At 62.6% G+C, this 21,400-nt stretch overlaps 2 protein-coding genes across 7 annotated transcripts in view; one reads left to right on the top strand and one right to left on the bottom strand.

Annotated features, from left to right (window-relative positions):
- MYBPH (myosin binding protein H) lies at positions 1–10,299 on the top strand. 2 transcript variants are annotated; one of them, XM_036303659.1, is made up of 11 exons: positions 1–2,889; positions 2,987–3,121; positions 3,768–3,935; positions 6,150–6,238; positions 6,586–6,781; positions 6,957–7,096; positions 7,466–7,625; positions 8,831–8,967; positions 9,079–9,265; positions 9,564–9,612; positions 10,021–10,299. In XM_036303659.1, the coding sequence occupies exons 1-10, from the start codon at positions 2,550–2,552 to the stop codon at positions 9,578–9,580; spliced, it is 1,569 nt and encodes a 522-aa protein (XP_036159552.1). In that variant the 5' UTR covers positions 1–2,549; the 3' UTR covers positions 9,581–9,612; positions 10,021–10,299. The 2 variants fall into 2 exon arrangements, with proteins under 2 accessions (XP_036159552.1, XP_036159553.1); XM_036303660.1 differs by lacking the exons at positions 1–2,889; positions 2,987–3,121; positions 3,768–3,935 and adding an exon at positions 3,948–4,677.
- The window catches only part of ADORA1 (adenosine A1 receptor), a 22,567-nt gene continuing 10,425 nt past the window's right edge, over positions 9,259–21,400 (bottom strand). For 4 of the 5 annotated variants that reach the window (XM_036303667.1, XM_036303664.1, XM_036303665.1 and 1 more), the window contains exon 3: positions 10,424–12,442. In XM_036303667.1, coding sequence (XP_036159560.1) covers positions 11,803–12,442 — 640 coding nt within the window. In that variant the 3' untranslated portion in view covers positions 10,424–11,802. Of the gene's footprint in view, positions 12,443–12,601; positions 12,881–21,400 lie in introns of those variants that run through there. The other variant, XM_036303666.1, reaches the window with a different exon arrangement.

Below are 21,400 nucleotides of genomic sequence, written 5' to 3' on the forward strand. Positions count from 1 at the left end.
GGAGTCCCCAAAAGAGGCAGCCTCTTCAAACCCGCCTGCCTGGCTCCACCCGGCAGGGCTGAGAGTGTCCACTGGAACTCACTGTCATCCAGAGCTCTCGCCTCAGCTCCTTGTTGAGAGAACCCTGTTTCTATAAGGCCAGCATGAAGGAGAAGGAGGGACGCCCCAATCCTAACCCTTCATCTGCCAGGGGAGATGTAGGCGCCAGCACAGGGCCAGGGTGCAGAGCTCTGACTCAACTTCCAGCTGGGAGGAGACACCAGGTTGCATCACGTGTCCTCCCTTCGCCCAGGTCTGGATCCAGCTTCCCCATGGTCCTGCCCTTCCCAAGGGCTCACCGCCATGGAGGGGCCCTTCCTATCGCCACAGCAACCCCGTCCCCTCATCTCTCTCCTGGGACACACTGAGCCCTCAGTCCAGCAGGGCTCCTCAGCCAGGCTGGCCTGAGACATGGGGTGGGCAGGAGGGGACGTGTGGGATGACGGCTGTGCAGGCAGAGAAAGTCCTCGAGGATTCGTTTGTGGAGGATCTGGTGTTTGGACTCTGTGACTTGGCCAGTGGTTTGTGACGCTGGTTTGAGGTGCAGGGAAGGAAATACCTATTGGCTGCATTGAAATCTGAACCAGCTGGAGCTGGGCAGATGCAGCTGGTCTCAAGGTCACAGCTCAGCCAAAGGCAGGGAAGGTGGGGACCTGACCAGAGCCTGGGGGTACGTGACCTTTCCCCGCCGGCCCGTGGGGCCAAGCTTCCCTGATCCCTGAAAGAAATACAGGCCATGCGTGCTTTCGCGTGTATGGTGTACCCACCACACAGGGTCTTTGAAAGCCGGGCTATGAGCCCTCCAGGGCGGCCACCCCTCCACCCTGCCCCCTGGCCCAGCCTTCCTCCGACTGGGACACGCCCAGCAGGGGTGACTCAGGGTCCTGCACTTAGTCACGTTCACTTATAGCTGCAGACTCAGCGCAAGGGATGGGGATCGGTCTCCAGGGCCCACCCCTGCCCGGCAGGACCCTGAGTCGCCTGGCACCGGCCCCCACGCCACTCCCCACAAGGACAGCCAGGGGAGAGAGGCAGCCACGCGCGTGGCCTCACCCCGGGGACAGAGAAGACTGCCTGCGGCTGAGGACCTGCATAAGCTACACGTGTGCTGGACTTGACATGGGGGACACCGTCCAGGCTGAAGCAGGCCTGGCCTGTGTTTCTTTCATTTAAAGAATTGATTTATTGTGAAAACTTGTGTAGCCGCCACCCAGGACAGGAAACGAGACCTCAGAAATGCTCCTGAAACTCTGCTCGCGGCAGCCACATCCTGGCTTCCTCCGGGTCTCGCCACCTGGGGACGCCCCTGGGATCAGAGAGCCGGCCACTGACTGCGTCTGCATTGGATGTGGGTGGGATGACGGCGTGGTGCTTGGTGGGTGCAGACTCTCTCACAGTCGCCTACGCACCGCCCGCCGGGGCAGCGCTCTCCGAGCTGCCAGCTGTGGCGCATGATCCTGTGGGGACGGTTCCTGCAGGGCGGTCTCCCGAGAGCCTCGGGCTGGCACCGCGGGGCGTGGAGTGTGCACTGTGCTCTGCCACGTTTTCCAAAGGGGATCCCTCCGTCCACACGCCCAGCAGCAGTAAGAGCTCTGGTCTCCGTCTCCCTGACCCTAGTGCTGTCCGGATTTAGATGGTCACCAATCTGGCATGTTAGGGATGAATGAACCAGGGACTACAAATATGTACCTGCCTCATTTCCTCCACTGCCAATGCCCACGCCAGGCCCTGCTTTGAAGTATCTAGAAGGTTCCGAGTGCTGGCTTCCTCCATGGTCCTTCCCACACTTGCCTTACTGACATGAACCACCCCAGGGCTGGGGGTCTGTCAGCGGCGCTGTGATAGGTGGGGCAACGGAGGCCCCAAGAGGGTCCTGCCAGCATCTCAGAGAGCCAGTAACAGGGCCCTGGACCCCCTTCCTGGGATCCCTTTGCTGAGAGACCCACCTTGGCACCCCAACTCCTCCCTCGCTAGGGCCCTCGGCAACGTACAACACAAGGGAGACCCCCGGGAATGGGGGGGCGGGGGCATGGCTCCCAGGGGAGGCTATTTCTGGCAGTCTGGGCCCCAGCCCCAGGCTCCGGGGCCTGGCCACACGTGACCCCCAGGAGGCCAAGGCGGCCTGAGCTGGGTTCACCCTCCAGATGGAAGCTCTTGTTGCCACTGCCCTGACCCCTGGCACCAGCCACTGCCAGCGTCCTATCTCACCCATCTGTGCCTTCCTCCCATCTGGGCACCAGCACCCTGGCTGCTGGGAGCCAACCCGGGTGATGGACGACACAGTGCCCTCTCAAGGGACCCTCCGTCCCTCCCCCAGAGCTATTCCTGGCCGAGGCGCCTCCCCACTCCCAGCCCCCACCTGGCCTGACCCCACAGCTGGGAACCATTTGGCCGGGGGTGGGGCAGCCCTGCCTATATAAGCCTGGTCCTAGGTGTCTCAGGCACCCTGGAGGCCCAGACCCTCCACAGCTGACCTCTGCACACTCAGCCTGACCACAGCCAGCCCGGCAATGACAGCGACCTCGCAGGCCCCTGACTATGGTCCGGAGGAGCCCGCCTCCGAGGTGCCCATGGTGCCCACAGAGCCCTCGGGAGAAGGGGCAGCATCGAAGGCCTCAGGGCAGGAGCAGCCTCCCGCAGCAACCACTGAGGCTCCTGCCCCCGCAGCCTCGCAGGCCCCTGACCATGGTCCAGAGGAGCCAGCCTCAGAGGTGCCCACGGAGCCCACGGTGCCCACGGAGCCCTCAGGAGAAGGGGCAGCATCGGAGGCCATGGGGGAGGAGCAGGCTCCCACGGCAACCCCTGAGGCACCTGCCCCCGAAGCCACTACACCTGCACCTCGAAGTGAAGGTGACCAGAGGTGGGGCGGGCAGAGGAGGGGCAGGCAGGGCCGAAGATGGGGGGACTCTAGACCACACACCTTTCCTCTCCCCTCCTTCTCCCACAGACGTGCCCAGTGTCCCGCTGCAGCTGACCATCGAGGACGTGAGCGACTGCTCGGTGACCGTGAGCTGGGAGCCTCCGGAGAGGCTGGGGAGTCAGGGCCTCCAGGGCTACCTGCTGGAGCTCCGCAAGGAGGGAGGTGAGCTCTGGGCAAAGCCCCGTGGGCACCAGAGCGTGGGCTTGGGGGCCGCCAGCCCCAGACCCCACTCCATGCCAGGAAGGCGAGGAGGCAGGAGGGTCAGCGTGTCCCCAGGAAGTGCTTGTCCCCCAGCTCCAGGGAGCCCCTGAGTGGCAGCGCCTGGGATGGGGACAGGGCACGGCTCTGCGAAGAAGTGAGGGAGGGGCTGCCTCTCAGAAGACCCCGCAGGGGGAGGGCAAGCAGCAGGCAGAGCAGAGGAGCTGGGGGTGGAGGGAGGGTGAGACGGTGGGGAGAAATGGGACACATTCCTGTTTCCACCTCCATGGCACCAAGCTCGGCCTGGCCTCGGCCTCTGACCCGACCTTGCTGTGCGACTTGGCCACTGTGTCCTCCCTCTGAGCTGGAGAACCCTCCTCTGGCCACTGTGTCCTCCCTCTGAGCTGGAGAACCCTCCTCTGGCCACTGTGTCCTCCCTCTGAGCTGGAGAACCCTTCTCTGGCCACTCGCCCAGCCCTTCCATCAGGTGTCCTCCATGCATAGAAACGAGGGGCCGGGAACGGGAGGAAAGGGGAACTAGGCCCAACTCCTCGGCGAGATGGGTGCCCATGGCCACGAAGCCAGGGCCTCCCGGCCTCTCCCTCCTCAGCCTCGGAATGGGTGCCCGTGAATGCCCGGCCCATGATGGTGACCCAGCAGACCGTGCGGAAACTGGCCCCGGGAGACAAGTTCTTCTTGCGCGTGGCTGCTGTTAACCCTGCGGGAGCCGGCCCCCCCGCAACGCTGGACCAGCCCATCCACATCCGGGAGATCATCGGTAAGGCCTGGCGTCCCACCCCAGCCCGTCCCAGGCACTCATGGGGTGGATGGAGAAGCTGAGGCCAATGGGCAGAGGGGACAGGCCGTCATTCCTGTCCCTATCATGCGCACAAGCCACATGCTGTCGCCATCTTGCCTTTAGAAAGTTCCAGGTTCCCAGCAGCAAGGACCCTCTGAAGGTCCAAGAGCCCATTTCTCTGAGTGGCCCATCACCCAAGCTTTGGGGAAAGGGCTTCCTGACCCCAAAAATGAAGGCTCAGCTCCCCTGGTCACCTGCCTCAGGGCCCCAATGCTACACTCATCCTGCCCATCTTCCTGTCTAGTCTTCCCCTGAGAGCCATGAACGCTCCTTCCTGCTCCTTCCTGCTCCTTCCTCTGGCCTGGGTTCCAGAGCTCCCTTGGGGTCCAGGTCTCTGGTGGGAGGAAGACAGGGCCCTAGAACGGCCCATGAAGGTTTCTCCATCCCCAGAGAGCAGCACCACCTTGGGGACCTGGGAGCCCAGCTGTTTCCCTTGCTAAGATTTCTATTTGTGGGGTGCAACCAGCCTCACACCTACCCCTGTTCCCTGCCAGAGCCGGTCAGATTTCAGTCTGTTCACAGCCGTGAGTCATTCCTTCGGCTCCAAGGTCTCTGGGGACAGCCCAGGGCGCAGTGAGGAGAGGTACAGGCCAGCAGGTGGCTGAGGCCTCCTCACCTCCGTCCTTGCTCCGCACCTCCAGCCTCCAGGGGGAACCCACAGGTCTGAGCAAGGCCTCCAGAAACAGGGGTTTTCACGGCCACAGGAAGGGTCAAGCTTGGGTTCAAGGCGATATCTCAGCTCCAGGGCCCGGGAGATGTGACCACGGGAACTTAGAACCCTTGGCTGTCAAGCTGGTGCCCAGGATCAGGGACTCTGGGGAGACCCAGGCTCCGGTGCAGCCCCTCCCAGGACCTGCCTCCACACAGGACCTCTCCTGCCTCCAGGGGGCAGGGAATGTTCTCCCTGGTTTTCAAAAGCCAAGGGTGCTCCCAGCCTTAGAGTCTGCAGCACAGACACAAAGACCTGTAGGGAGGGCCCTGGACCTTCCCTGGGGCCCCAGGGAGCTCAGGCTCTGCGAGGCCGCAGGGCCCAGCCTCTACCCCGAAGCCCAGCGCTGACAGCCAGCCTCGGCCCCTGCTACTCCGCGAGAATTCCTCTGGCAGCTGAGAAGGGGATTTCCTGGAGAGAAGAGGGGAGAGACTGTGAACAAACAGGGACCAGCCAGCCCTCCTGGTGGGCAGGGCAGGGTGGGGGCCTGTCCAGGTTCCTCGGCTGCTCAGCTGTCCCTCCTTGGCCACCTGCAGCTGCCAAGCATTCCACCCCGAAGCTCCCAGAGCCAAGTGCCCACACAGCTAATCCTTGGAGACACAGTGTTCCTTCTCCCTGTCTCCTCCCTCCGCCCTGTGAGCCACCAACTGCCGCCACCTGTCCGACCAGAAGCCTCAGTCACCACCCCCACCCCTGCCCGGGGCAGCGGCTTGGCTGGGCTGTCTCCCCAGGAATGCCCGTGGTGCAGGGCTGCACCTAGTTGGGTGATGGTCAGGACCGTGGTGTCCTGTCCTCGTAGATTCCAGAAAGGCTTCCCGACTGAGAGACTGGATGGGGGGGGACAGGGGTTGGGGGAGTGGGGGGGTGCGGAGGGGGGAGCTGGGGGGAGCGGGAGGTTGGGGGGTTGGGGGGCTGGCAGGGAGGGGGGGAGCTGGGGGAGCGGGGGGTGGGGCAGAGAAGAAGAGAATTATCTACTCTGGCGTCTTCTAGGAAGAACATCTCCCAACCTTCCCACGTGACCAGGAGGCAGAGCAAGAGCACTTGGGTCTCTTGGAAGGTCCTGGGCTCTTGTGGGTGGAGGGGCTAGGTTCGGGCCTAGGCTGTGCCCCTTTCTGGGAATGCAGGTCCCCAACATCTGGACCCAGGAATCTGGGGCTGTAGGAGAATCCCAGCCAGCAGGGTACAGGAACCTTGGGAGTCCAGATGCTTCTCCATCCACACCATGGAGGCCTGCCCTGCTGGGACTTTCTGGCTTAGTTACCCAAGGGCTTTAGGGGAGTTGGGGCCCCTCGATTTCAGGAGCAAGTTTCATTCATCCCACATAATGGCCCCACAACACACACAAGAGCCCTCCTGCCCAGCCCTCAGGCCTCACCAATCAGCAAGCCCAGCGCTGTGCTGAGCCGACTCTCCCTTTGATGCAGAGGCACCCAAGATCCGTGTGCCCCGCCACCTGCGTCAGACCTACATCCGCCAGGTGGGAGAGATGGTCAACCTGCAGATTCCCTTCCAGGTGTGTGTGGGAATCAGGGTACCAGCTTGGGTGGAAATCAGGGCCCCTTTGGGGCGGTCAGAAGAGCCCAGGAAATGGCAGGATCTCTGTGGAGGGTCTGTTTGGGACCCCTCCCAGAGGCTCCCCCTCCTGCACGTTCTCCAACCTATGGACGGGGCAGCTCGCCCCAAGGCTGGCTGGACATCCATGGGTGACAGTCTGGGCAGCAGCTGGGGCTCCAGCCTCTGCTGCCCCTCCTGGGAGGACTGGTGGGGATGGCTCCCTGCACACAGCTCCAGAGACCCCAGCGTGGGGTGGCTGTAGGTGCTGGCACCTCCCTGCACACCCTGAGGGCTCCTCCCTCCCAGGGGAATCCCAAGCCTCAAGTCTCGTGGACCCACAACGGCCAAGCTTTGGACAGCAAGAGAGTGAGCGTGCGCACCGGGGACCAGGACTCCATCCTCTTCATCCGCTCAGCCCAGCGCTCAGACTCAGGCTGCTATGAGCTCACTGTGAGGCTGGAAAGCCTGGAGGCCCGGGCAGCCATCAACATCCTGGTCATTGGTATGGAGCAGGGGAGGCAGCGTGCCTCGCCAGGGCCAGACACCCCCGCCTCCTGCACCACAGCTGATGCTCATGGGGTCAGGCCAGGGGAGTGTGATAGGAGCAAGATCCGGGGGGTGGGGGTTGTCCGGCCAGCACAGCCCGCCCCTCACCCCTCCTGACACTGGTCCTGCAGAGAAGCCCAACCCGCCCAGCAGCATCCGGCTAGTGGACGTCTGGGGCTGCAATGTGGCCCTCGAGTGGACGCCGCCCCAGGACACCGGCAACACTGAGCTTCTGGGCTACACGGTGCAGAAGGCTGACAAGAAGACGGAGGTGAGGCTCCCGGGCCAACCTGGGTGGGGAAGTGTGACTGGGCGAAGTCGGGGGAAGGCCCAGCTCACTGAGAGTCGGGGAATGAGCTCAGGTCTGCCTACCACTAGCCTGACTCCTCCTGCGGCTTTAGGCACGATCCCTTTCATCTCTGGGCCTCATTTCCCCCATGAAGACTGCAGGGGGCGTGGGAGGGGGGGGGATGCTCTCTGGGGACCCCAGAGAGGTCACCCGAATGACCCAGAGGCCCCTCCTCCCAAATTGAAAGTCCCTCAGGCCCAAGGTAGATGCTGCAGCCTCCCCGGGGAGTAGCAGCCGGGTGAGCAGGAGGGTGAGGTGGGTGGGCTGTGATGACAGGGCGGGTCCCCGCAGCAATGGTTCACCGTGCTGGAACGCTACCATCCGACCACCTGCACCATCTCCGACCTCATCGTGGGCAACTCGTACTCCTTCCGGGTCTTTTCGGAAAACCTATGTGGACTCAGTGACTCACCCGCCATCACCAAGGAGCTGGCCCACATCCGGAAGATAGGTAGGTCTGGGCCCGGACAGGAGGTAAGCTAGGCCCAGCAAGGCTGACTCTCTCCCCGTTTCCATCTCCACCTCTACCTTTTCCTGGTGTGTCAGCTGCCCTCTCATGGATGCCACTCCACACACAACTATGCACACACACAGCCATGCACACACACACAGCCATACACACACAGTCATGCACAGCTGTACACGCACAGCCATGCACACACAGCCATGCACACACAGCCATGCACACACACACAGACAAGCACACACAGCCATTCACACACACACAGCCATGCACACACACAGCCATGCACAGCTATGCACGCACAGCCATGCACACATACAGCCGTGCACACACACACAGTCATGCACAGCCGTGTACACACACGCAACTGCAAAGGGATGGATGTGGTGGATGATTGAACAAGTACATTCGAGTGTCTCATGCAAATAAGAAGGGTCCCTTGGGAGAGGGAGACTGTGTATTTATTCCACAGATGCCCTGTGGCTGCCGACATCAGAGTGGTCATTAGGCCTCAGGTGCACTGTCCCCAAAGAACCAGCATGAGGGCAGTGGGGCCAGTGGACTCTGGCAAGTTTGCTGATAGCACAGACCTCCAACCCTAATATAACTCCACGTGGATGGACGGGAGAGACTCAGCATTTACTCTCCACATGGGGCAAGACCCCTCACGTCGAAGGTTAAATCCCAGGCCCTTTCTCCGTCACCCTGCGTGCTCCAAGGCCCTCCCCACGCGGAGGCACACACTTGTTAACAGCAGCCTGAGTTGCACAGAATTAGGAAGAAATTTTTGTTTAAAAAAGGAAAGCCAGTTATTTCTCCAAAGACAAACAGAAATAAAATGTAGTATCTCCAGACTGCTGGTCTCCACCATCAGCCAAGATCCTCTCCTCTCTCTGGCTCTCCTGCCCACCCTCTCAGCTCCCCTTGCTCTGCCCCGGGACACTCTGTCCTACGTCCCCACACACGGGCCAGGAGCCTGGGGCCCGCCAGGGCGCTCAGAGGAGGGGCAGGAGGGCATGGATTGTCATCGTCCCCTGGACGCTAAGACCTTCCTCCAGGCCGTCAGAGCCACAGTCGTCAGAAGATGCCTAGAGAGAAGCTGTAGCGATCGTTTGGGGAAAAGGGCTGAGGTCCATCCTAAGAGATCTCCTCCTATAATCTCAAATTTACCTCATTTTCTCCCATGAACCCAGATATTGTTGCCAAACTTAAAGGGTTTGTTGAGAGAGACTTCTCAGAAGCCCCTTCCTTCACCCAGCCCCTGGCTGACCACACCACCACCTCCGGCTACAGCACCCAGCTCTCCTGCAGCGTGCGAGCGTCACCCAAGGTGAGCGCAGGCCTGGCTGTGCCTCGGGGGCGGTGGGGCTGAGGAGTCTGGCCTGGGAGAGCCCGTCCCAGCCCACAGCCTGCCCAGCCTCCCTGTGGCCGTGCTCCCCAGCCCAAGATCATCTGGATGAAGAACAACATGAACATCCAGGGGGACCCCAAATACCGCACCTTCTCTGAGCAAGGCGTCTACACCCTGGAGATCCGGAAACCCAGCCCCTTTGATTCCGGGGTCTACACCTGCAAGGCCGTCAACATGCTGGGGGAGGCGTCTGTGGACTGCCGGCTGGAGGTCAAAGGTGAGGGTTGGAGGAGGGTCTCTCCTGAGGGACATGCCAGGGGGGAGAACAGGAGATGCACCTCTTCTCCTGCGAGACCAGAGGAGGCCGAGCCCTGAAAACCCGCAGGACAGGGCAGTGCGATCGCGGGGGGGGGGGGGGGGGGCCGCCAGGACTGTCCACGCTCGGGAGGGCGGCCTATGTGGGCAGAGGAGTAGGGGTGTCCACCTGGGAGGTGTCCATGAACTGCTCTGGTTTCTCCACCCCCAACCTGGGCCCCCGAGGACCCCCCAGCTCTGACCTGTGGGATCTCTTCCAGCCTTAGCCACACACTGAGGAGCACCGAGGAGGCTGTGATGGAGACACAGGTAAATGCTGGACCTGCTCCCGGTGCCGCATCTGGGCAGAGACGGGGCAGGTGAGAAGGGGAGGGGCAGTCAGCGTGGGCACAGGTCTGCAGTCACACACAGTCCAGAGACGGGGCAGCTGGCAGGCAGGGCAATGCTGGTGGGGCCCCGGGACAGTGATTTGGTGGACGGTCCAGTCCTGGCTCTGAGTGACCTGGGGCTGGGGTGCCCTCTTGGACCTGTTTCTCATCAGAAAATTGGGGCCCACAGCATGTGCCCACCTTCTCTGCGAGGTGGTTCTTAGGTGCTGGACGGGGGGAAGGGGCTGAGCACAGACGTGAGGAAGGAGAGAGGGCCCGCTTTCCCTGCCCTCCTCACCCCTCAGCCCGGTTTGCCAAGACCAGGGTCATGGAACGTGTTCTCTGCCAGGTGCTGTGGGCCTGAGGGGTCAGGGCCGCCAGGCCCATATCCGACGCCATGAGTCTCCAGACCCCTCTGTTGTGATGACGGACGGACAGCTCTGCTCCCTGGCACCAGCCTCACCTCCCTCCACCCGAGGCTGCAGCCCAGTGCCCAGGAGTGGGCCTGGCAGCCCCCAGGACAGGCTTACTGGGCACAAGGGCCCTGGACGGTGCCAAAATTGCTGTGCCCTGCAAAGAGCTGCATGCTGGGCAAGAAACAGTCCAATAAAGGTGCATGTGTACCATCGGGGACTCTGACAGTGATGATCGTCTGGGGGGAGGCGCCGTGTCACTGCAAAGTGGTGAATGCATCGCCATTAGGGGTCTCCCCATGGGACCCCACGCGCAAGGTCCACGGGAGGGGACTCAGGAGTCAGGGGGTTTCTTGACCTGAGATGTTTCAGGATCTTGCTCTCACGTTCAGGGCTTGCCAGCCCAAGCCAATAGCTGTAAGAACACACGCCCCCCTCGCAGGAACCGGGGGGAGCCAGGGGGCTCCACGTTGCCCGGCTCCCACTCCTTGACCTCCCCAGTGAGTCCTCTCTGCGAGGCTGTCTGTCGCCCTCGGGTGTGGCGGTGGGTGCCTAGCAGTGGCTCTGCATGTGGATTCACAGTCTTTTATTAGTCATGTGCCCCCTGGGAGCAGGGCACAGCACCTCTGAGAGAGGCCAGGGCCTGGAATCAAGGCCTGGAGTCGCTACTCACACAGAATCCGCCCCTCCACCCTCTGCACCAGGGCTCTGAGCCCGGCATGGGGGGCTCTTCCCCAGAAACCCTGAAACCCTCGGCTCTGCAGGGACCCCACAGCCCTGAAAACCGGGCTGCATGCCAGGGCCCTGGGGGTAGTGAAAGGCCAGCAGGACCTTCCGCCTCCTCTCTCAGGGGCTGGACCCTCTGTCTGGCTCAGGCCTGTCACCCCCCATCCCAGGAGGCCCAGGCAGCCACTCCCCTGGCCCAGCCCTCGGCAGGAGGCACGATGCTCTCGAGAGCTGACGGGTCTCCATCAGGCCCAGGCCCAGCAGGGAAGGCTGCCACTTAGGAGAGTCCAGGCCTCTCTGGGGGCAGGTGGACCTGCTGGGCTGGTCCTGGATGACAGCTAGTCACACTCCAGCTTCCTCCTGGGGACGCTCAGTGCTGCCAGCTGATGGCTGGGTGAGGCCCACACCACCACGCCCTACTGGCTGCTGGGCTCCAAGCCCCCACCAGGCTCCAAAGGCTGGTGCAGAATAAAGTGAACGTTGGAAATGACGTCTGCAGTGGCTCTTCCGACCTCCCTCTCAAGTACAGTCTCGGCTGCTCAGAGCAAGGGGGCGGCACCGTGGCCCCCAGCGTGGCCGGGAACCTGGGGCTGGGTAGGTAGGGCCTGAGGCTCCTTCGTGGCTGCCCCTCACTGGCTCGGGCCACCTTCTCCTTCAGAGAAAGCATCTTCTTCACGCATCTTGGAGGGGATGTCCTCCCTCCTGAGGCCTGGTCCCAGGCTGCAGGGTCAAGCCGCTGAGACGAGAGCGCCCCCACCTGCAGGAGCGGAGATGGCCTCCCCACCGCGGGGCCCTTTGCCTGAAGCAGGGGCTGCCCAGGGACAGGCAGCAGGTGGGGTGGCTCAAGCCACTTCCCTCCTTCCTCAGGTTGCCTGGTCTCCCCCCATGGACGGCCCCCACACCCCCAGCCCGCCCGGGGAGGCCCATGGAGACAGTTAGATGGTGGAGAGTGAGGGCCGCGCTGAGGTGCTCTGGCTGTGGGCAGGGAGAGTCTAGTCGTCCGGCCTCTCTTCCGGGGGGCCCTCGTCCACGGGGGGTGCGGGCTGGCAGCGGAAATGGTCGTTCCAAATCTTGAGGAAGGTGACCCGGAACTTCTGGATGCGGAAGGCGTAGACGATGGGGTTCATGGCAGAGTTGCCGTGCGTGAGGAAGATGGCGATGTAGGTGAGGAGGCTGGGCTTGCGGCAGCTCGGGCAGAAGAGGGTGATGCAGTTCAGGATGTGCAGGGGCAGCCAGCTGAGCGCGAAGAGGAGGAGGATGAGCGCCAGCGACTTGGCGATCTTCAGCTCCTTTCCGTAGTACTTGTGCGGGTCGCCCGAGGAGGCCGACACCTTCTTGCTGAGCTGCCGGCGGATCAGGTAGAACACCTCCAGGTAGACGAGCGCCATGAGCAGCAGCGGCGGCAGCACCCAGACGAAGAAGTTGAAGTAGACCATGTACTCCATGCTGATGACCTTCTCAAACTCGCACTTGATCACGGGCTCCCCGGCGCTGCCGTTGGCCGCCCAGGCCCGCTGCACCGCACCCAGGTTGTTCCAGCCAAACATGGGCGTCAGGCCCACCACGAGGGAGAGGATCCAGCAGCCGGCGATGGCCACCGCGGCCCTGCGGGGCGTCACCACCGTCTTGTACCTGGGGAGGGAGGGCAGAGTGTGAGTCCCCCGTGAGGCTCCCCGACCCCCCCCCCCCCGGGGAGGCCACCCCCACCAGGGCCCAGGGAGCGGGGAGTGTGTGACTTTGGCTAACGTGCCAATTTCTCAGGATCTGCGATTCGGACACGCACTGGCTCACCTCTCTTGGTTGATGATAGAAATCATAACTGAAAGCAGAGGACACTCCTTAGGAGTTTTAATAAAATCACCAACGTGAAATCGCCGTGTGTGCTGGGCGTGTCCCCTGGTGGCCTCATCCCTGTTTCACGACCCCCTCGTGGGTGGGGAGCGTCAGCAGGTGAAGACACGGAGGAGAACAGAGCCCTGCGACTTGCCGGGGCTCCCCAACTCCTGTCCCCACCGGCCACTCAGACACCTCCCCGAGTGGCAACGCTCAGGAACATTCACACCCTCCTCTGGGCTCGTCCACTCCCCGGCCAGCTCCCCATCGCCCAGCTCCTCCGCCCGCCCTTCCCCTCCCCTCCCTGTCACTGCACACGGCTTGGCCTCAAGAACCGGCTGTGCACCCCCGGGCTCATGTTCAGCAAGCTCTGCGTGCTGTGGGTCCCGGGCACTGCTCTCCGCTGGGAGTGAGACGAGGACCCGCCTCTCTCAGCTCACCTTTGGGAGAAGACACAGAGAACACAAAAGGAGGAGATCGGGCAACAGGCAGCTGCAGGCTGTGACCTGTCCTTGAAAGGAAACGCGAGGGAAGATGTCGAGGGAACGAGCTGTCACAGGACAGGATACACGGACGCTGTAAACATGTGGATGATACAGAATCTACCGAGGTGACGACCCCGCACCCCCCACTGAGGCCGAGGGTGTCCATGTCCCCACGTCCCGTGAAGCACGCCCGGCCAGCAGCCACCGTGTCCTCTGGCCACACACGGCCTCGGAGAAGGAGCCAAAGGCCGGACACCTGGCTCCGTGCGAGGAGCTGGCTCAGCACAGCCGCCCGCCCGTGGTTATTTTCCAAAGCGGCTTCCAAGCCAGCGGTGGCTGCCCTGTGAGCCTGTAAACAGCTACTGAGACCCAGGGTGTGAGGGGCCTCCCTCCAGCTGCTTCTCTTCCCGCGCCTGTGGCTCTCGCCTTCACAGCAATGACGCCCAAGGCCCTTCCTCCTGGGGCCTTTCCACCCACCACAGACGGGAAGGGGAGGGGCGGTTTGGGGTGGGAGGAATCTGCAAAGCAAGGTGGATGGGAGCCTCATTTCTAATCTCCTTATCTTTCCGGTGGGGACACTGAGGAACCCAGGTGACTCCCCCATCCTCCCCTCCCCTGTGATCATGCATCCTGTGTCCCCACAGCACAGCCCTGAGAGCTGCCCCACTGGCCGCGCCTGCCTGGGGTTCCCTCCGCCTGCACCTTTGCTCAGCTACAGCTCAAGCCGTTCCCTCCACGGGGACCCCAGCAGGAAGGAGACCAAATCTGGCCCCCAGGTCTGCAAGCTACTACATCAACTCCTCCTCTGAGAAATGGGCCCGCGGGACCCACGTCAGAGGGTGAGGACCCGATAACATGTATAAACACCCCCAGTCCTCCTGGGCCTGGGCTCCCACACCTCCAAACCCCTTGAAACATTCCCACCTGGAACCCTCTGGTGTCTCAAGGTGCTCAGCAAACGCAAGCTCTGCCAGCATCTGGCTCAGGCTTGTTCCTGAGACTTCGGGTGTCTCCAATGTCCCCAAGAAGCTTGGCCATGAGTCTACGGGGCCAGACCGAAGGGCACAGGTCATCCCGTGGAGAGAGAAGGAGGCGAGGGACACAGGGACCCGGGCCACCTCAGCTGCAGAAGGAAGGGTGGCGGCCGGGCACCACCCACATCTGCAGGGTTTATAGCGCATTTATTGTCGACAAGCCCTTTCACATTCATGCCTCAGGGAACCCCGTAGCATCCTGGGAGGAACCCCAATTTCAGATTCAAGACCCAGAAACAGCAGTCGTGTGCCATCTCTCCTGGCTCCATGTCGCCTGCTCTGAGACCCGCTCTCCTTCAGGGCGACAGCTGCCTGGGCTGTTTGGATGCAGGATGATTGGCAGAGTGAGAAGGTCCCTTTCCTACAAGTTCACACATGGGAACGGCTGGCCCCTGTTCTAAGAAGAACCTCCAGAGATGAGGGTGGGCCATGAGGACCCACCGAGAGAGGAGGTGGTACTGACAGTGTCCAGGTGGGAGGCGGCGGGGAGGCAACTCCTAGTGAGAGAGGGCCCCCCCTCCCTTCCTGACTTCCTGGAGCCCCTGGATCACCTCGTTCCTGGGCTCCTCCAGGGCCAGGTCCCAGCAGACCCTGCAGCCAGGGTATCAGTTCTCATCTGTTTTTCTTGCTATTTTCTCCATGGTGGGAAAGAGCCAGACTCAGGACCTTGGCTGAGGTGGGGCAGGCTCTCACAGGAAGGGCTGCCCCTCCCACCCCCTGCCGGCTAGAGAGCAGCCCCCCTCTCCTCCACGTGGGAAAGAAAAGCGGAGGCTGCTCGTCCGGGGTGCACAGCGGGTGAGGCACGCTGGTGTGCCTCCGACACTTGGGGTGTCCCTCCCAAATCAGGGTGCAAGGCCTGGCCACCTCGGGGCTGTGCTGGGAACTAGCCCTCGAGGTGAGACGAGACGCTGCCCTCAGGAGTGAGCTGCCCAGCCGAGGGGGAGCCACAGGAGGCAGTGACACTCCCAGTGGGGCCCTGTCCACAGGCAGCTCCTTGAAGATACCATCCAAGGGACGGCCCACCACCTCCAACCCCTCAGGGCCTGAGACCCACACTGTGAGCCTGTGCTTCGGGCTGAGAGCTGCCCTCTCTGTTATTCTTAGGAGCAGAGATAACTCCAGCTCCATGGCATGAGTCAATCTATTAGTATCTCCTGTCGAAGATCAACGTGGAAGGACAGTGGGGGGAGGGGGCACAGACTCTCAGAGGGAGGGCAGAGCCTGAAGGAAAGGCAGGAGAGGGGGTCCCCATGCCGAGAGCGAGCCTGGGAAAGTCATTCCCACTGTAGCTGGTGCCAGAGCAAGTGAAAGGCTCAGAAGTGGGGTTAGAGGCCAAGACTACAAACCCTGGGGCTCCAGGAAGAGTGACGGGTGAGGAGGGGGCCAGGGCGGGAGGCGGGGCCACAGGTGTGATCTGGGTTGGTCACCCAGGGCTGGGCGGAGAACTGTCAAGGTTCTGGGGTTTGTTCTAAGCCCTACAGCCCCTTTGCTGGGCCGAGGACGGAGGAGCGGCTGGAGCACGCTGGTCCTGAAGCCCTGCTCCGAGTCCCACGGTCTGAGCCCCCACAGTGGCATTTCCCTGGCTCGTGAGCCAGGTGGGTCCTCGGGAGGCACGGCAGTGCCCACGGGAAGGGACAGAAGCCAGGACAGCTCTCCCCTCTCTGTCTCCGAGGCCGCGGGTGCCAGGCAGCAGCCGTGTCTCCTCCTTGGCTCCACCTCCCACAGGGAGGCCACCACATTGCAGCCCTGGGTCCCAGACCCGCCTCCCCCTGCACCCTGCAGCCCAGGGTGGGGTCGCCTGCTGGTGGTGCCGACCTCTGCTCCTCGCTGACCCCTGCCTGGCTTAGGGTGTGTCGTCATGGCTGTGGCCAATTTCAGGCCTCAAAGGCCTTCCGTGGTAAACACGCACATGATCCCCGTGTCCTGGTTAGGCCCCAAAGGTTCGGCACGACACTGGAGCGGGAAGAACTGAGTGTGGTCACCAGAGGACTCAGGACTGCCAGCCGCTTCGTAGATTTGTGTTGACTCAGAAGGAAAGAGAGAGAATCGTACAGGGGGTTGGGAACGGCACGGGGTGAGGAAGCGTCCAGCCAACTGCTGAAACCGGGGCAGGGCCCCAAGACCTGGCCGTCCTCCGCTTCCCTGTCGCCGACTCCCGCAAGGAGCCCACGGCTGGGTGCGGGTCAGGGGGGCAGCACCCTCTGCTGCCCTGAGGCTCAGGTGGCACCGGCCAAACCCTGTCTGGCTTCCTCTTCGCTGGCGTCTGAGGAGGAAGCTATTCACTGCGCCTGTCCTCTCCCCCTGCCTCCCTCCTCGGCAGGGATCTCAGCCACTTGTAACTGAAAACTTGGATCTTGAGACCAGGAAGTATGGCTTTCAGATCATTAAACTACTTCCTGCCAAGAAATTCTTCCTCCCCAAGGAGCACAGGAAACCAGATACAATCAAGGGCATCAGAGGCTCTGGCACACTCCAGGGGCCACGTCTTTAGCATTAACTTTGCCCAGAGGAGTGTGGGTGAAGGGCCCAGGAGGGGCTGGACGTCTGGGCCCCGAGATCCGGCTGAGAATCTCGCTGCCCGGGCCCGTGGCATCGCCCGGCATCTGGGAATGTCTGCGCCTCGTCCCCAAGGGCACCTCCTGACCCGGCCAGCACCCAGCGCTACGGGAGGGAGGGCCCTGGCTCCGTGAAGGAAGGAGCAGAATGTGTCTCTCGGCTCTTTGTGTCATGGGCCTTGGAAGTCGCTCCTGCTCACTTGTGAGGACAAATAACCCACAGGCTGGCGGGAAAGACCAGCCGCTGTGGGTGCCCCCCCACCCTTTCCGACTCAGTTTCTGGTCCTTTCCTGCCCCTGCGCATCTGGGAGGAGCAGAAGGAAGACAGCCCTGCCTCGGGGAGCCCTGTCCGATGGAGGCACAGCCCCTGCGCAAAGGGAGCGCCCAGTGGAGGGCCAGCTGGTGCGGTAGCATCTGAGGCCACACCCCCTCAGAGGTCGCACAGGTACTGACCTCACGTGTGCCCTGTCCCTGGTGCTCCCGCTCGCACACCGAGGGGCTTGGGTTTGCTCAGAAGTTCTGACCCAGAGGAGTCCACAGGGAGAGGTGCTGGGAGGAGGTTCTCTGACCCCGAGGCCGGCTGCAGGCCCCACATCCCAGGGGCCGACGGTCCTTGGGGAAGAGGGCGTCTGACCCGGCAGTTACCTTGGGAGACTGCCCTGACCGCAGCACTCCAGCCACTTCCCGCTCGGAGACCTGGCTCTCTCCAGCCCCAGCAAAGCCAGGACGGTCCCACCTGCTGTGGGTGACTTTCCAGCTCATCAGGAGGCATGGAAAAATCCATCCTGTCTGCGCAGGGATTCAATGACCTGTGAGAGGCTGTGCAGCCAGGCCTGCCCGGGGCGTCCACAGCATCCAGGAGGTAACATTCCTTCCCAGTGAAGTGGAAAGGCCTGGCATTGTGGGGACAAGGAGCAGACCGTGGTCACCTAAAGGGGTGGCAGAGTCCCACACCTGGCTGGCACGGAGGAGGGAGCTGAACTGTTTAGTGTCTCATCTCATTGTCCTGGGCTTGAGAGCACAGAGAGGGACCCACACTGCCCAGCGAGGGGGGCCTGCACCGGAAGCAGCCGGGTCAGGACCCCGAGAGCGGCCTCCTGCCTGGAATAGTGGCGCTGGCGTCAGGAGAACAGGGTCAGTCAGGCCGCTGGGGAGGAAGCTGTCCTTGGTGAAACCCCTCCCCTTGGCAGCAACTGTGTCCTCAGCGGGCTGACAGGCTGACTGGGACTGAATGCGAGGCCAGCTGGGCACCCGCGGGAGGGAGGGAGGAATAGACAACCAGTGAGGGTGGGAGGAGCCGGGCACATTCAATTCCCGGTTGGGCGGCAGGGCGTACTTGCCCAAGGAGGGGAGATGGGGCGCCATGGGATGGAGAGAAATAAACATTCGCTGAGGACCCAGATCCGAGTTCAAACTGTGCCCCCCCCCCACCCCCCGCCCCAGCTAATAGCTGGTGCCTCCAGCTGGTCTCAGTTCCTTGTCCCAGGTCCTGTCTGGGGCCCAATGGGGTGTCAGGCTTGCTTGGCCGGCCATTAGGCTAAGCCAGGCCCCCCAAGGTGAGCAGTAGCAACTGGTGCCCATTGTATTCACACCAAACACACACCCACACCCACCCACACATACATACATATACACACATACACACACACACACACTCACACACATACACACACACACACATATATACATACACACACATATATACATACACATACGTACACACACACACACACCCCTCCCGGGGGACCCCCTGGGACGATGAAACAGAAAGTCCTTGTTTCCCTCTGGGGGGCTGTTTATGGGCTTCAGTGTCCACTTTGTATCCAGCTCCCGACCCGGCTCCTCACGACAAAATTGCACTGTGTTCCTGGTCTGTCCCACTGGGGTCCAAGTCCAGCAGGGACTGGGTGGGCGTGGGAGCTGGCCCAGCACCTCCCCCTGCTCCCTGGGGGACTCGAAAGCCCCGGGGTAGTGGCCTGTGTGGAGACTGCAGCGGGGCGCCCAGGCCCTGTCTCCCTCACTCTCTGCTGTCGGGAACCAGGGGTGACTAGGCCTCTGCCTAAAGGGCCAGTTCCCTGTGGGAAGGATCTTGTGCAGACGGACACCCCGTGCCCAAACCTGCCCTGGTCTGGGGACAAGGATGCTTGCCCTCAGGGGGCAACTGCGCTCCCCACCTTGCGTTCATCTCTGTCTCTGCCACCTGGGACCTTGGGCTCCCCACCGTCCATGGTGTCTAGCCCTCGACTCTGGAAAAGATGCAACACAAGGCAGACTGTGGGGGGAGGAGAGAGGACAGGCAGAGCTCCCCACCTTGGAAATGTTTCCAAAGAAAGAAGACACTCCCCCCCGCAGGCCTCCACTCCGTCCCTTGTGCTTTTACACCAGGAAGTCCACCCTGAGGTCTAGCTTCAGTGGCTCCTGCTGCACCACAGCCCGGGGCGGAGCGGGGAGGGCACAGCTGTTCCCCAGTCTCTGGTGCTCTCTCCCTCCTGTTTACTACACAGGCACTCACCGAGCCGCACTAGCAGGCCAGGACCAACCAGGAGCCAGCTCTCCTCAGCCAGCTGCGCACAGAAGAGCCCCTGCCGTGTGCCCCCTCCCCCCGCTCCAGCCCCTTGGTGTGCAGAGATGGGCTGGGGCAGGAGGGGCCTGGTGCAGTGGGAGGTGGGAGGTGGGAGGCACCCGGCCGGCCCAGATGGATGCAGTGGTGGAGCGGGTCCCCTGAGGGACGATCAGTCCAATTCTCTGTTTTCCTCCCTGAGCATTCACTGCAAGTACCCGGAGGGTGGGAACCAGGCCCGGTTCCATGTGGGTTCCTAGCACCTGCCAGCGTCCTTGGCACACAGTGGGCATCCAGTGACATTGGGGAAGGAAAGCAGGTTCCTACACAATGCTCCATTAACAGCAGAGAACGCAGAAGAAGAGGGGGCCGGGGAAGAAACAGAGAATGAGCCCAACGAATAGAAAACAGTGACAAACATGGGAGAGGTGAACTCAACGACAGCAAGCCTCACTTTCGGGGTGAGAGAAGCAGGAGGGGGGTCGAGGCTTCCTGCTCCTCTCCATCCCTCCTGTCCCCACCCCCACACAGACAGGGGCCTTTGTAGAAGCCTCGGCATCTCAATTCCACGCTCCTGCCTCCGCCCCCATCCAGCACATTAAGCCACTTAATTAGGAGGTCCTAGCAGGAGCCCAGCCTCGGCTCCTCTGCTCTGCTGGCCCTGGTGCAGGGGGACAGCCTGTTCTCTGGGGGTGTGGCCTGTGCCCTGAATGGAGCGGAGGGAGCCTGGCTGCAGCCTGGCAGCGTCCCAGAGCCGGGCCTTTGAGGGGAGATCAAGCGGCTCATTCTCCGTCAGTTCTCCCACCTCAGCAGAGCCCTGCAGAGCCCTCACCGGGGCCAGGACCTGGATGGGGCTCTCAATGACGTGGGGGGCGGGGGAGGGGGGAGAGCTGAGAGGGGGAGGGGGGGGAGAAGGGGGAAGGAAGCTTATTAAATCAGAGCCTTTTCCCCACCCACCATTCACGAAAGCTTGAAAGCACAGTGCTCAGAGCTGGAAAAAGAGCATCAGTCTGCGAGCAACAGTGGGCCTTGGGGACTGCACAGGCCGGAGCCTCCAGCAGCCTCGGCGGGTGAGGGGGAGCCACAGTCCTTCCCTCCCCCACGGAAACCAATCCCCACCACGTGGGCCATCCCGGAGGTCCTGGTCCATAGGCGCTAGAGCCCAGCACCAGCTCTCAGGTCCCCAAAAGCCAGGTACCCCACCTGTCCCTCCCCGACCCTGACCCCTGACCTCCGTGGCTGCCGGCTTCCCCAACAGAGGTCGCGCTAGAGGGACAAGGTCTGACTCAGACTCCACTTGCTGTCAGCGAGTCCCGCCGCCTCTCAGAGCCTGTTTCCTCGACTGTGACACGGAGTGAGTGACATCTGTCACCACCTCCCAGGTTTCCATGGCCACCGGGACCCAGCTCCCCAGCAGTCTCCTTCCCCTCCTTGGTCCACTCACCAGGTGGCTAGTCCAGGTCACAGCTGGTTGCTGAACGGGCCGAGGCCGCGAGGAAGTGAGCACAGAGCCTCCTAGTCCGCGTTCCCACCGAGCTTCCCAGGCCCCTGGTCCTCGGGTCTGGTTCACAAGAAGCCCGGCCCAACCTCGTCTGCGAGGAGCCCAGGAGGAGGGAAGGCATTGTCTTGGATCCCGTAGGAAACGGGACCGCGAGCCCCCCATGGAGAGCATCCCCAGCACACGCAGGGAAAAAGGCGGGACCAGGTGGGAGATGAAGCGGGCAGAGGCCCCCCCTCACAGGCCGCAGGGCACACGGCACCACTCATAGGGCTTCCGTTGGTGCCATTTCACAGATGGGAAAACCGAGGCCCAGGACGGGTCAGGGAGACCCTGAGCCGCAGCAGGGTGGGCTGGGGTTGGGGTGGAGACTGGCCCCTGCCCTGTTGCGTGCCTCTCTCTCCTGTGGTGCAGAGAGGCCTCCTGGGCCCATCTCCACCTCTCACCTCCGAGCGCCTGGAGGGTTATTTCTGCTGCCGTGATGCTAGCAACACCCGGATTTAGCTTCCCTGCCCTTGTGACCCAGGCAGCCGTGTAGAGGAGCACACGCAGGCCCTGGGTCCAGAGAGGAAGCAGTCGGGGCCGACAGGAAACCACGCCAGCCTGCGCCCACCAGCAGCCTCGG

The sequence above is a fragment of the Myotis myotis genome, unplaced genomic scaffold (assembly GCF_014108235.1).
Source record: "Myotis myotis isolate mMyoMyo1 unplaced genomic scaffold, mMyoMyo1.p scaffold_m19_p_38, whole genome shotgun sequence".
Classification (NCBI taxonomy): Eukaryota; Metazoa; Chordata; class Mammalia; order Chiroptera; family Vespertilionidae; genus Myotis; species Myotis myotis.

Bases quoted from the DNA above. Each gene is read 5' to 3' on its own strand.
- MYBPH (XM_036303659.1), top strand. From the start codon at position 2,550: ATGACAGCGACCTCGCAGGCCCCTGACTATGGTCCGGAGGAGCCCGCC. The intron at 7,626-8,830 runs GTAGGTCTGGGC...CCATGAACCCAG, and splicing joins GGCCCACATCCGGAAGATAG to ATATTGTTGCCAAACTTAAA. The intron at 8,968-9,078 runs GTGAGCGCAGGC...CGTGCTCCCCAG, and splicing joins GCGTGCGAGCGTCACCCAAG to CCCAAGATCATCTGGATGAA.